At 45.2% G+C, this 15,437-nt stretch overlaps 1 protein-coding gene across 2 annotated transcripts in view; it reads right to left on the bottom strand.

Moving 5' to 3' along the window:
• The window catches only part of LOC121457017 (solute carrier family 22 member 5), a 36,602-nt gene extending 21,678 nt beyond the window's left edge, over window positions 1–14,924 (bottom strand). Inside the window, exons 1-2 of one of the 2 annotated variants that reach the window (XM_041665635.1) lie at window positions 14,295–14,924; window positions 3,064–3,167 (exon numbers count right to left, since the gene is read on the bottom strand). In XM_041665635.1, coding sequence (XP_041521569.1) covers window positions 3,064–3,167; window positions 14,295–14,687 — 497 coding nt within the window. In that variant the 5' untranslated portion in view covers window positions 14,688–14,924. Of the gene's footprint in view, window positions 1–3,063; window positions 3,168–14,294 lie in introns of those variants that run through there. The other variant, XM_041665639.1, reaches the window with a different exon arrangement.
• Window positions 14,925–15,437: the final 513 nt, after the last annotated feature.

Below are 15,437 nucleotides of genomic sequence, written 5' to 3'. Positions count from 1 at the left end.
TGCGCTTTCATCTAAGAGAGGCTTCCTGACTCAGCTTTAGCTGCAAAGCCTGCAGCTCATTAAGAGGTCCTGCCACGAAACACTTAAATGGTGTTGACGAAAATGCTTTTTGGTTTTCAGTCGTAGCAGGAAAAAAGCTGCGCCGTTTAAAAATGCCAGCTTTCTGGGCCATCCTGCCAGGGCAAACTCTGACTCTTTTACGCAGGCGGTTTGTGCGGTTTGCAAGCACAGGCTGCTGAAGCTCGCTTGCTGGCTACAGCCAGTACCTCAGCCATGAGGCTGGAAAGCTAAGGAATGGACTGGATATAGCTGGCAAAGCCATGCCTTTAGTCCTACTGAGATTGCTTGGTAAATTAAAGATTCATGTGGTCAGAAAAAGAGAGATATATAGTAAAGAGAGATTCAAAGACAGAGAAAATTTCTAAATGGTTTGAAGTGTGTTAAAAATATATGCAGACTAAAATTTAAAGTTCTTAAAGTAACAAAAAAAAAAAAAGGAAGAGAGTTGTTGTGTGTGGTAGCACACGCCTTTAATCCCAGTGCCTAGAAGGCAGAGGCAAACAGATCTCTGTGAGTTCAAGGTGTAGTAGCTTACACCTTTAATCCCAATGCCTGGGAGGCAGAGACAGGCGGATCTCTGAGAGTTCAAAGACAGCCTGGTTTACAGAGTTACTTCAGGTCAAAGATACAGAGAACCTGTCTCAAAAAGCAAAGAGTTAAAAGTAAAAATAAACAAAATAGAGGTTAAAACAAAGCTGCACAAAGATGGAAAATACACAGAGAATTTTGATACTGTATGCTATTGTGCTCTCTTTGAATTGTTTGAATGCTGAGGAAAGAGCAAAAGCTACTAAAAGATATTTGTTTATAAATGCTTCTGAACTAATCCAACATAGATATTTTGAATTTGGATCTAAGGATATGATACTTTGGAAAGGAGTTTCTTATTTTCTTTTCACAGAGGATGAGACGCTGTTCATTTCTTCTATTCCGATTTGGTATGATGGACCATGCCCTCCTGAAGGGTCGCAGTGAACATCTTCAGAAAATTGCTTTGCTCAACTGCCAACTGAGATGAAACTAGCACACAGGTTATACCATGAAAGACCTAAGTAACGACGCCCCCATTCAGCAGGAAGCAGTTTGGAGAGAAAAAAGTGCGCCCATGTTCCCAAATATGGTTTATAAACGTTCTTTAACATTTAAAGGGGGATATGATATAGGTATGAATAATTTGCATTAGTATAGATTTTGCTTTATTGATAGAGATTTAAGGTCAATTTTGTTATATGTATAAGTGCTTCTGATTTTGATTAAGGTATTGTGATAGTGTAGTTCATTTAAATATGTATTGTATAATTGAGAAGTATAGGTTGTTGATGGATAATCATCGATAATAGTAAAGTTTGTAGTCATGTTAATTAGATTTTCTAGATATATAGAGATATATTTTACATAGACATTCTTCATGTCTTTCAAATATTACAGAATAGGACATTTAATGTTTTAATAACTGAGGACTTTTCATGACAATGAGACACTCTGCTCCTGGCAGCACCAATGTACTTCAAGAGGAAGATGGGCATCGAAGAGGCACCTTATGGAATTTGATAGCCATTTGGGCAAGAAACTGCTCTTGCCTGGACTATTGCATAAACTGGACACAGAGAACCCACAGAGAGAGGACTACTGAACTTGCCTAAGGTGAGATGATCTTTCGGGGTTCCTGATTCCTGAAAGAGTCTGCAAGACATTCTGCAGGACACAGCAGATAGTGACTGAACTGACTTTGAATTTTCCTGCTTTATGGAAATGTCTGCTGGATACCATGGGCCTGAAGGCTGAAGATGGATGCCCCAACGGTACAGAGGAACTTTGGGTGACTGTCCAGGCAGCGAGATGTCTCTGTCATTTCTAGAGTTTTAAAAGTTGCTTTTTTCTTGTTTGCTTAGGTAGTATTGTATCTTTCTGGAGTCTTTGATGGAGTTAAGACTAGTTAGTTATAGTTTTCCTTAGTTATGATAAAGATTATTGTAACTTTTACTTGATAACTGTTTTGTTATATGTAATTTTGCTATGTTAAAGCCCTTTTTTTTTTTGTTTAAACCGAAAAAGGGGAAATGATGGAGGAAGGTCATTGGCTAATAAAGGCACTGCCCTGGCCCATTTTATTGGTTAGAGGATAGGTGGGAGGAGTAAACAGAACAAAATGCTGGGAGGAAGAGGAAGTGAGCTCAGAGACTCGACCGCTTTCCTCTCAGGAGCAGACGCCTGAGAGAGACGCCATGCTCCTGGCTCCTGGGCAGACGCACGCTAAGAAGCTCCGACCCAGGATGGACATAGGCTAGAATCTTCCCGGTAAGCGCACCTAGGGGTGCAACACAGATGATTAGAAATGGGCTAAATTAATATGTGAGAATTAGCCTAGAAGAGGTTAGATAGAAATGGGCCAAGCGGTGTTTAAAAGAATACAGTGTCCGTGTAATTATTTCGGGGCATAAGCTAGCCGGGCAGGCGGCTGGGGTGTTGGGGACGCAGCCCCGCCGCCACTCTTATTTCTACAACAGGCCACTTAGCTAAGGGACACCAGAGTTCTGCTCCTCACACCACCAACTGACCAGTGAGATCTCGATTTTCTCTTACCTTGCTTAGGGAGAAAAAAAATCCTATCTTTAGAATACAGAGGTGGGCACCATGGTATTGCCTAGTGCTCTACAATACAGCACATCCACACATGATAGCGTCAACCTCTCTTTCTTTTTTTTCTCATACGAGAGTGCTATAATCTCCCAGGGAAAGGAGGCCACACGTATATAGAAGTGAATCATGGCAAGGCAACTGGTCATTGGACTATGGGTACACATGGCTTGGCTAGCTCAGGTTTCTCTGCTCAACAAGAACTGGGAAATTATGTGAGATTGTTGGTCCATTTGGAAGTTGTTGGAAGTCCATACTAGACATAGATGCTGCTGCTTCTGAAACGAATGGCTATGGTCTAAGAGAACACCATCAGCTGAAGTTAAGGAGAGGAACATACTCCTTGATCAGTACCAGACACCTTACCTGTCTGAGAGCTGTCCCGAAATGAAGGAGCCTAAGAGCACACCCATGAAAAACAAGGAGGTGGTGAGAGGGGCTTTCCAGTCATCGTTACACACCAGGTCCCACTGTAGGAAAAGCAAAGGGATGCATCACTCACTTCTTTTCTGAAATATAAGGCTTCTTGTTAAATGAACTGGAATACCCTGCATCTCTGAATGTTCTGAGTATATGTGCTCACTAACACAAGCAATGGCTCATCTGGGCAGCAATGCAGAGAAAGCAGGAGCCTCTCTCTCCCTCTCTATCTTGTCTCTCATAGCACAAACTCCCATGCATTGCTTCATTTGGGGAGGGGATTGAGGAAAGCATCATCATTCTACCCAGACACTGACCTATGGTCAGCAAGGCCTGTTGTACTTACTACTAAGAATTCAGAGAGGACCATAGGCTGTGGAAGAGGCAAGGTATCTTTGCTTAATACACTTTAGGCCACTGGAGCTATGGGAGTCAAGAGGCAAAGCATCCAGTAGATAAAGTCCAAAGGCCCTTGGATGTTCTGTGTAGACCTGCTCCTTTGGCTCTGTTGGGTTCCCACCAAGGCCAATGGTCCCTCGGTCCCTGTGATATCCTGGTCTGGAATATCCGGTTCCACACATCATCAGGACTAAGCCCCGTTGTGCCTAAGAGCTATAGACTAGGATTCTGAAAACAGTTTTAACTGTGTAGTGGTTTGAATGAGAATGGCCCTAGAGGCTAATAGATTTGAATGGATTAGGAGGTGTGGCCTTGTTGGAGGAAGTGTGTCATTGGGAATGGGCTTTGAGGTTTTCAAATGCCCAAGCCAGGCCTAGTGGCTGTCTTCTTCTGGACACAGAACTCTCAGCTACTTCTCTAGCACCATTTCTGCCTGTGTGTCACCATGCTCCCAGCCATGATAGTGGACTAAATCTCTGAAACTGTAAGCAAGCCCCAATTAAATGCTTTTCTTCACGGCAATAGAACACTGCGTAAGATAAATACCTACTGAAGTGTTAACTAGATTTCCAACCTCACATAAGGCCCTGCTCATCATACTGAACAGTGCTTTAATTTCCTTGTCTAAAAAAAGCAGAGATTAGGGTAGGAAAGAGGATTCACTGTTTGAGTTTCTAACACTCAAAGTGTGGTTCCATCTACAGTTACCACAACTAGAAAATGAAGTATACAGGGAGGAGTGGGGTACATGGAAAACAGTGACACTCAGACATCTAGCTGTTTCACCTCAATACAGAGCTGCAAGACAGGAGAAAGTCCAAACAGGGACTTTGGTGTTTCCCAGAAAGATATTGCTTGGTAAGAGACTATGTGCAGTAGGAACCTCTGTAGACCTTATAAGTACAGCCACTCTCATGGCAATCTAGAGCTCCCTCTGCTGGCACCAAACTATTGTCTGCCTTCCAAAGAGCCTGCTGCCTCCCCAGCACTCAGCAGAGGCTGGGAGAGTGCTGCTCTCACAAAGAATGTCTTCTAGGCTGGTGGCAGAGGAATAAACAGCAGGGCCTCTCTGCTGTCCTGGGTTCATGCAGTCACCTATACCTGGGTATGGAGGGCACCCAACTGGCTGCCCATAAAGAACCTCCACTGCTGCCTCAGGCATATTACTGCTCTTCCTACAACAGTGGATCTTAGTAAGTTTACCCAAAACAGGCTTCTGGGAACCCCACAATGCAAGGTTGGATGCAGAGTGAAAGCAGAAGAAACTGCTCTAATAGTTTGTAGAATCTTTCAGGCTTTCACCCCACCTGCTTAATTTATCCTATCCTTAGTCTAGGCACGAGCTTAACTCACTGAAGAAAGTATTCTGTTACCTACCACTGACAGTCCCTGATACCTCCCAGGGCCTGGCTTACATTAATATTTGTCTCCTACTGGCTATAGGGAGCCTGTGAATAGTCAGCTAAGGACAAGAGTTCTCAAAAGCACAGGGTGAGTCCCACCTATTCATTCACCTGCCAACCTTCATATCCAATGCAATAGGCATTTTGACTTGGCCTGAATTCTTGTTGGAGGGGTGGGATCATAGTCAAAGTTACACATTCCTGCTTGATGAGCTTACACATGAACCTAGTATTCCTGTACTCATCTGGCTACTCAGCTATAACTAAAGCACTCGAAGGCTAGACCATCAATGCTTCTTCTACTTGGTAGGTGGCTCTGTAGTACTGGCCATGCATCAAGCATCATAGATGGAGAACTGGAGAAGGGGACCCAAACTTGGAGAATCGAGAACAGCTATGACCAGGGTCCACACTTCTTTCTAGTCAGAAATGTGTCTCTCTAGTAGCAGTGGGTTAAAGGGTATGTTAACATAGGTGTCAAAGCTCTCCAAACTGTCCACTTAGATAGACTCTTTATCTCATTTATCTGAATCACTGATGAGTTTTTTGCCAGAGGATCCCAAGCCCTCTTTTGGCCTCCACAGGCACTGCATGTATGTGGTGCTTCAAGCACATGAATGCAAAACACTCACAAATATAAATCTTTAAGAAAAAAAAAACCAACTGTTTAGATTTTTTTAAAAGAAGAATCGCATCTTTTCCTTTTATTTTTATTATTTATTATTAGTATATGTACATGCATGTCTGTACAGGCCTTTATACCTACATACATGGAGACTAGAGGAGTATGTTGGGTATCCTGTTTATTCCTTTGAGATGGGGTCTCTCACTAAACAGCATAGCTATGCTTGGCTCCCTCCACACTCTTGCTTTCTGAGCCAGGGCTTCGCTGTGGTCTCAAACTCAGAGAGCCACCGCCTCTGCCTCTTGGAGTGCTGATACTAAAGGTGTGCCCCACCACGCCCAGCTTTTTAAAATCTCTTTTTAAAAACGATTTTAAGAATTTGTGTATGACTTTTTAAACTTTATGTGTTTATGTGAGTTTATATCACATGTATATACTTGCCTGTGTATACAACACTAGAAGAAAGTGTTGAATCCTCTAGACTCAGAATAACAGGTGGTTGTGAATTGCCCATGGGTGCTAGAAACTGAACTCAGGTCCTTTGGATGAGCACAAAATGCTATTTAACATTTAGACATCTCATAAGCCCACACCTCTTTCCTTCCTTTCGTCCTCCCTCCCTCCCTAACTTCCTTCCTCCATTCTTTCTTTCCCTCCTCCCACCCTCCATTCCCTTTTTCAGTATGGGAGCTGGGATCCAGTATCAGCAAGCATACTTACCCTGAGTCACCTCTCAGCTCAAAGAAGCACATCTCTACCTCATATATAATGAACATTCCTTTCAACAATGGGAAGAAAGAGGTAGGAGAAAGAGAGAGGGAGAAAGGGAGAGGGGGTGGTGGTGTAAGAGGGTCTTCTCTCTATCTGTTGCTTTCACTGGTTAATTAATAAAGAAAATGGCCTGATAGGTCAGAACATAGGTAGGCGGGGCAGACAGAACAGAATTCTGGGAGGAAGAAGGCAGTGTGGCAGACACCATGGCTCTCCTCTCCAAGACGGACGCTGGTTAGACTTATGCCGGTAAGCCACAGTCAGGTGGCAATACACAGTAATAGAAATGGGTTAATTAAGATGTGAGAGTTAGCCAATATGAGGCTAGAAATAATGGGCCAGGCAGTGTTTAAATGAATATAATTTGTCTGTTGTTATTTTGGGGTATAAGCTATCCAGGCAGCTGGGAGCTGGGTGGTGGGATGCGACCCGCCACTCCTTTTACAACAGAGTGGTAACTAACTCCATGTAAAACCTAAGAGGGCTTAAAAAGGAATTCTAGACACAAATATAGAGTTTAACACAGTTTTTTGATGTTTGCTGGCCAGGGTGCCGCAGAGAAATTTCCCTGACTCAGCAGCTGTAGCAGGAAAAAAGCTGCACAGTTTTAAAACACAGTTTCCTGGGATGTGCCACCAGCGCTAACTCGGCTATAAAGCATTTCAATGGCTTTTATGGGACTGGATGTTTGTGTTCCTGCTCAGAATTGGGAAGAAAGTACTCTGAGACAATGGCTGTGCTCCCTGCCTGAGCATACAGTGGGATCAGGCTTAGGCAGGCGGGAGAGCATGGCAGATTTCTGCTGCCATACAGAGAGATGTTTCCAGGCTGTGAAGTGCTCTGCATGGTAGATTTGGCTGTAACTCTAAAAGGAAGAGTTTATGTGCAGCACGCTCAGTCTCAGAGTTAAAGTGCTGAGTGTGGCTCCTACCTGGTGGCTCCAGAGCTAGCAGAAATGGTACGTCTATCACTTTGAAATTGGAGAGAGGTGGAGCCAACATCAAGAACAGCCCGCCGCTCCATGGCTCAGAGGCACAAGCAGCTCTGCCATGCTAGTGGTGCAATGCGCAAGGCTCAGAGGCACGAGGAGCTCCGCCATGTTGGACTGGGCGGGGCAAGTCCACAGTACCTGTTTTTTGACCTAGGAATGTCACAGCTTAGATTCTTAAGTGCTTAGCAATTTAAAAGCACAAAGCAAAAATGTTCCTGAACAGTAAAGAATTACAGACAATGCAATAGGACAGATTCAGACATAAAAGACCTCTAAATGGGTCATAGTGTTAGACATACATAGGCTTGGGAGAGAGAAGAAAAAGAATATAGAGAATAAAGTTAATGCCTTAAAAAAGGTAAAGTCTTAGCCGGGCGGTGGTGGCGCACGCCTTTAATCCCAGCACTCGGGAGGCAGAGGCAGGCGGATCTCTGTGAGTTCGAGACCAGTCTGGTCTACAAGAGCTAGTTCCAGGACAGGCTCCAAAACCACAGAGAAACCCTGTCTCGAAAAAACAAAACAAAACAAAAAAAAAAAGGTAAAGTCTTTAGAGAGACAAAGTACATATAGTTATAGATTAAAAGAAATAAAGAAAAATAAGCCACGTAAAAATGGAAAATTCACAGACAGCCTGGATTCTGTATATTATTGTGTTTTCTTTAAAATTTTTGGCTGTAAAGGAGCTAAGTACAGAGAGACATTTCATTGTGTGGTCTGCTATGCTAATCCAACATGTGTATTATAAAGCTATCTTGACTTCAGAATTTGGGTCTAAGGATATGATGCTTTGGAAAAGAGGTTCTTTTGTTTTCGCAGAAGATGAGACCCTGTGGATTGCTTCTATCCCAATATAGTATGATAGACCATGCCCTCCTGAAAGGTCACTGTGAACATCCTCAAAAAATTATTCACTCAACTGCTGACTGAGAGGAACCTAGCAAACAAGATACACCATGAAAGACCTGATTAATAGCGCCCCCATACAGTAGGAAGAAGTTTGGAGAGAAATAACTGCACCCATATTACCAAACATTGTTTATAAATGTTCTTTTACATTTAAAGGGGTATATGATATAGATATGAATAATTTACATTGGTATAAATTTTGTTATATGTATGTGTATCTCTAATTTTGATTAAGGTATTGTGATTGTGAAGTTCATTTAAAAATGTAATGTATAGGGGCTGGAGAGATGGCTCAGTGGTTAAGAGCATTGCCTGCTCTTCCAAAGGTCCTGAGTTCAATTCCCAGCAACCACATGGTGGCTCACAACCATCTGTAATGAGGTCTGGTGCCCTCTTCTGGCCAACAGACATACACAGAGACATAATATTGTATGCATAATAAATAAATAAATATTTAAAAAAAATGTAAGTATAATTAGGAAATATAGGTTGTTAATGGATAATCATCAATAATAGTCAAGCTTGTAGTCATGTTAGTTAAGATTTTCTAGATATAGAAATATATTTCAGTTAGATAGGCATTCTTCATATCTTTCAAAGACTACAGAATATGGCATTTTAAATGTTTTAATAACTTAGGGTTTTCATGACAATGAGACACATTTGCTACTGGCAGCACCAGCTACTTCAAGAGGAAGATGGGCATTGAAGAGGCTCCTTATGGAGTTTGCTAGCCATTTGGGCAAGAAACTGCTCTTGCCTGGACTGTTGCATAAACTGGACACAAAGAACCCGCAGAAAGGGGACTGCTGAACTTGCCTAAAGGTGAGATGGTCTTTCGGGGTTCCTGATTCATGAAAGAGTCTGTGAGACATTCTGCAGGACACAGAAGAAAGTGACTGAACTGCCTTTGAAATTTCCTGCTTCATGGAAAAGTCTGCTAAATACTATGGGCCTGAAGGCCAAAGATGGATGCCCCAACAGTACAAAAGAACTTTTTGGGTAACTGTCCAGGCAGCAAGATGTCTCTGTCATTACTAGAGTTTTGGAAGTTGCTTATTTCTTGTTTACTTAGGTAATTTTATGCCCTTCTGGAGTCTTTGATGGAGTTGAAGAATAGATAGATGGTTATAGTTTTCAATTGTTAGAATAAAAGATAAAATAGATATAAATATTGTAACTGTAATTCTTTATAACTGTTTTGCTATATGTAATTTTAATATGTTAAACTTAAAGCATTTTTTTTTGTTTAAACAGAAAAAGGGGAAATGGTGTAAGAGGATCTTCTATCTATCTGTGCTTTCATTGGTTAATTTTTTTTAATTAATTTATTTTTTTTGTTGAAAGAAATTTCCGCCTCCTCCCTGTTTCCCATTTCCCTCCCTCTCCTCCCACTCCTTTCCCCCTCTCCCTCTCCCCTCCCCCTCTCCCTACTTCATTCCCCCTCCCTCTCGAGAGTCTGAAGAGCAGTAAGGATTACCTGCCCTGTGGGAAGTCCAAGGTCCTCCCCCTTCTATTTCATTGGTTAATTAACAAAGAAAACTGCTTGGCCTGATAGGTCAGAACATAGGTAGGCGGGGCAGACAGAACAGAATTCTGGGAGGAAGAAGGCAGTGTGGCAGACACCATGGCTCTCCTTTCCAAGACGGACTCTGGTTAGACTTATGCCGGTAAGCCACAGTCAGGTGGCAATACACAGTAATAGAAATGGGTTAATTAAGATGTGAGAGTTAGCCAATATGAGGCTAGAAATCATGGGCCAGGCATGTTTAAATGAATATAATTTGTTTGTTGTTATTGCGGGATATAAGCAAGCCAGGCAGCCTGGAGCGGGGAAACGGCTCCTTTTACTACGGTGAGTGGGGGAGGGAGGATACAGTCTTCTGGGACTAAATGTTCTTGCACCCATGAACCAGCTGGAAGAGAAAAGTGATAGGATCTCTGTCCAAGAGATACAAGTCTCCCTGAGATGTACCTAGTATGTCTGCATCAGTGACCAAGCACACTAGCAGGTCTCACTTCCTATTGACACTCATTAATCCCTAAAACATTGTGTTCTGCCCCCACTACAATTAATAGTAAATCCTATTACAATTAATGGTGAGAGTTTATAATCCCAACAATCAGGAATCTGAAGCAGAAAGATCACTTGTAGTCAGCCTAGTCACCTTAGCAAGACTCAATTTCACAAAATAAAATTGAAGAAGAAATTATAGTGGACCCTTGCTTCAGGGCTTTCAGGAAAGAGAAGTAGTACCTGCTCTAACAACCTCTGTCATGCCCACCGTGCCCTGAACAGAGCAATGACCTGGGAACTAAATGATACATGGCTGAGTGGCTCAATGAATAAAAGGGCCACTGCCCTTAAACACCATCATTTCCTTTACAGTGTTTGCCCATCTGCGCAGAGTCCAGATGAGCACCAGACTGTAGGTGCTCATCTGTAGGATGAATTTCTTTTCTTTGCTCTATGACTCCTGTGTCATTATTGAACCCTGACCCAGAGTGCTGGTTCTCAGTAAGAGAGGGCTCAGTGTGACTGCTCCCATGAGCTGTGTCTACTATGGCTGTGTGTGCACAAGAAATTAGGGCCAGCAAGTGGCTTTGGTTTGCTATGTAGCTACCAAGGCAAAGATTAGTGTCTGTGGATCTCAGAAGTGGGCAGGGCGTGGGCAAGGGGGTGGCTAACACAGGTAAGCAGTAAGGTCCTGGCTCCAAGGTTCTCTGGTCTCTATTTTCAGACTCATGCCAAACCCACCAACTAGGGTGCTAGGAGTTCTCATCCAGTGAGTTGTGGATAATGATGGGAAGAATTCCCATTTTCCAAGATGACCTAGGCAAGAGGCAAGACTGCTGGAAAAGCTAGTCTGGAACACCAGAGAACAAGTTGGAGTCCTGCTGATGCCTTGGCAAGAGACTCATGGAAAGCAGAGATGGGTATGGTGTAGGACAATGCAGAGCCATGCCAGACTTCAGCTGAAGGAACCTGAACTCATAGGCACCAGAAAGCCATACAGAAATGTTTCTGCCTGCAGGCTTGGCAGGGTTTCTGTGAAACCACAGAGCAGGTGGCACTGTAAAAAACAGACAGGTTCTCAGAAGAAGGGGTAGTCCTGGATCAGAAGTACAGCATGGTGGGTAGGAGTTGCCAAGTGTCCCAGAGATGAGTGAGGGGCAGGAAGAGGGGCCAGCCTACAAGCATGTAGCTCACTGAGCTTTCCTGAAATGTGGGCGCACAAAGCTCTCTGACCTCATAGAAAGGATTTCTTTCTTTTGGCCAACCCCACCGCCTGGTTTTCAATATACACAGAACCTAGCTCCAGTCAGTGTGTGTGTGTGTGGGGGGGGGGGGGGAGAATCACATTTCCCTTAAAGCATTCCAGTCAGTCTGTGGCTCCTCAAGTTTCTCTTTTGTCTATCAGTTAGTTCTTAAACCTTCTAGAAAGGCTCATAAATTATTTTCCCAATCACCCAATTTCAATAAAAAAAAATCTCCCTCAAGCTGGGCAGTGATGACACACGCCTTTAATCCCAGCACTTGGGAGGCAGAGAAGGCATATCTCTGTGAGTTAGAGGCCAGCCTAATCTACAAGAGTTAGTTAGTTCCAGGACAAGCTCCAAAGCCACAGAGAAACCTTGTGAAAAACCCACAGAAAAACCAAAAAATAAAAATCTCCCTCATCTAGCATCCTGTCAAGATTCAGGGAGACACAGAAATCTTAATCTATTGCAAAGTTTAGTACTTCATGCATGTAATTTAACTTGAAAGTGAAAGAAGAGGAATAGAAAGAGGAGAAGGAAGAGGAGGAGGAGGAAGAGGAAGAAGAAGAAGAAGAAGAAGAAGAAGAAGAAGAAGAAGAAGAATTGTTCAAAACCAGTGTACTTAAAAGACCTCTAACCTCTACTTTAATTTGGGATAGAGGGCAGGCTTAGAGACATTTAGCAGGCAGGGGACTGACTAGCTGCTGTGGTCAGCAGGTTAGGTGTGGGTTAAAAGAGATCAGGTCTTGGAAAAAGTCATCAGAATGTTAAAGCAGCAGCTTTCAACAGCAGTTGCTCATCTAAGAGCACAAGCCTTGAACTTCAAGTCAGGCATTCCAGTATTCCCAAACAAAAGAGCTAAGTAAAGTATTAAACTCGCCTCCCGCAAAGACTGCTGACCTGTAAGTAGGTGAAAGGGCATACAGCTCTTATGAAACTGCTAAGACAGCTCAATAACATCCAGATCCATTGGGGAAAAAAAAAGACACGATGACATTGGCAGCAGCGGTAGGTCAAAAGGATCTGGACTTTTGCTGCTTAGTTTTCCTCTGGGGAGCTCACCAGTACTGCGTCCACCCTAGGCAGCAAGCAGCGTGACAGTGAGTGAGGGCAAGTGACACAAGTGACCCAGTACCCTCAAGGTCAGGGTAAAAGTTCAAGAGATGTCAGTAAGTCCCTTCAGATTTCAACTGCCCATCTCTGGGCAGCCAGAAACAGATCTGAGGAATGGGTGTCACCCAGTAGCCTCTGTCAGATCCCACTTGCTTCCACGCACTGTGAGTTTGGAGACCAGGATGTGGAGCAACTGAGAATCTCTTCTCTGTGGACTCATAGATCAAAAGCACTAATCAACTTAGTCAGTACTGGCTTTTTGTTTTGTTTTTGCTTTGTGTAGGCCTGGATGTCCTGGGACTCACTGTGTAGACCAGGCTGGCCTGGAACTCATTGTGTAGACCAGGCTGGCCTGGAACTCACAGAGATCCACCTGCCTCTGCCTCCCGAGTGCTAAGATTAAAGACATGTGCCACCACGGCCCGGCTAGCTTTTACTCTAACTCTAACTACTTACTTAGGTAGCAGGTTTGGCACAGGTTTTGGAGACATCAACTCTCAACCTTTCAAAGAAATCAGGCACTGATTTTTGCAGGGATGCTCTCAGACTCTACCCTTGAAGGGTCACAACCCCCTGAAGCAACATACCTGGGAGCCTCCACAAGGAGGGAAGATCAGTCTCCGGCCTCCAGGAGGCTTAGATGCCATACATGGACCCCTAGCTTCTCCTTATTGCTATTGCTATACATCCTCCTGTAACCATTTCTTGCTCTTGGATCTGGACCTAATGGCTAGGTTCACCAAGAAGTTATCTCCTCCAGGAGGCCTAACTGATCAATCCCTATCCCTGACATTCACTGACCCTGATGCCCAACGGTATCACATAGGGCTCTTTCATTGTTCTGCATACTTAGTACTGCTGAGAGCCCAGGAAATGACAATTGGTGCCTAAGTCTCCAAAACACATCCACATGCACCATTAAACAGCTTTCACAACTCCAGCTTAGAGACTCCAATGGGTAAGACAGAGTCACCGAAGAATAAAGAGCAAGGGGATGAGGATTTAGGTTTCCATCATTCTCCACAAGAAGGCTACATGCCATAATTAAACCCCACCAGCGCTCTTGTCTCAGAATACTGTGGAAAAGACTCCAAATAAAGTCACCCTGAATAGATCTTCAGACCCAGGGGTCCTTAAGAAATAACAATCCACTGAAGCGAAACAAAACAATTTCTCATAGGGCATCTTTCCTCTTTCATGAGGTATCAAGGGGCATCTCTCATGAGGCGTTTCTCATGGGGCGTTTCTCATGGGGCAGGATGAGACTTCATTTGGGGTGAGGATGGGTGAAGGAAGGAGAGTAACTAGAGAAAAGGAAGAGAGTTTGGGACACATGCTTCCTTAACTTAGAAAAGTTCTGCTGAGCATCCCTTTCTGAACACAGACGCTGAGACGGAGGCACTTCCCTGGACCAAGTCCTAGGCTCCTCTGGATCACATCACTAGACAAAGTCGCACCACTCAGAGCCTTAGGGCTTCTAGAAGCAGGACCTTCTGGACTTCATCTTCAATGTGGCTCTAAGGACGGATGGCCAGCCTGACACTTGTGCTCTGAGGGACATATCGTGGCTAGAAGTCATTTCATAAATCTGTGTTCCTGGGCGTCCTGACTGGAGGATGCCCATCACCAGGTAGCCTGTTCCTTGGACGAAGGACTACAACCGTCGCCCGCGTTTATCACCAGATGCTGACAAGAACCTGCCACCTACCTCGGTCACGATGGTAGTCAGGAAGATGTCCTTGCTGTACTCCCAGCCATCCAGGCAGCTCTCCTGCTCCAGCTGCTCCAGGTCCACGTCCAGTCCCGGCTCCAGTCCTAGCGCGGAGAAGTTGGCGATAGTAGCCAGTCGGTAGCGGCGACAGCTCTGAGGCACCTGTCGTCCGTCCTTCGTCTCCAACGGGATACTGTGGTTGCGCCACGCGCTGCTAAGGTTCACGGTGTCAGGCACAAGGCAACGGTGCTCCGGGGTCCCCGCCAGGAACACGATTGACATCCCATTGAAGCCATTGGGGATGATGCTGGCGCTGAGGAGGAAGAAGATGAGGCGTTGGAAGGGTCCCCAGTCTCCCAAGAAGGCGGTCACCTCGTCGTAGTCCCGCATGCTGTCCTCAGCAGCCCACGGCGCCCGGCTGGGGACCTGGGGACACCGCGGTGCAGGAGACCGGGCGCTGCGGGTGTCTGCGAGTGAGCAAGGAACAGACTCGTGAGTTCCCCCGTTGCCTCAGACTTGGCCACCGCCAACTTTACATGGGGCCTGAGGCCGGGGCGGGCTCTGGGCCTGGGCCGCAAGGCCCGCCCCGCCGTCCCGGCTCGGAGGCACGGTGCGGCGGGGGCGGGGCAGGGGGCTGAGTGACGCAAGGTGGGCGCCGGCCGCGCGTGCGCCTGAGGCGGAGCCGAGCAAGGACTCCGAACTGGCCGGGCGGTGCCGAAGGCGGGGCTGAGCCTGGCTTCCGTAGTGGGAAAGCGGGAAGGTGTGGCCTAATATGGCCCCGCCCCCTCCGCTGGTCTCGGTTTGGGGCCTGGCTGGGGTGGTGTCTTCTAATTCCGCCCAGACTGTTTGGCTTCGGGTCTTGGGGCGGGGCGTTTGTGGACCACGCCCCGAGCAGGTTGGCTTGTAGGGGCTGGGTAAGGGTCTCCTGAGGTAATGACAGGGACTAGGTTCCCTGGGTTACTTTGGGAAAGGGTGACTCTGAAGGCCTTTTTTTTTTCATGGCCAACCTGGGCATTCACTGGAGAGAGTCTTAGAATTTAAGGGTGGAGTCGCCTAAGCTCTCAACTTTTTGTTGTGGGTCAGAAGGTATTGTGATCATCTGAGAATTGACAACCGCCTTTGTCCCAGTTTTTCCTGAAA

Source organism: Microtus oregoni, unplaced genomic scaffold, assembly GCF_018167655.1.
Source record: "Microtus oregoni isolate MIOR12 unplaced genomic scaffold, Mior012 000015F_ref0000493, whole genome shotgun sequence".
Classification (NCBI taxonomy): Eukaryota; Metazoa; Chordata; class Mammalia; order Rodentia; family Cricetidae; genus Microtus; species Microtus oregoni.
Note: the sequence above shows the minus strand (reverse complement) of the source record. Positions and strands in the feature narration are given on the sequence as shown.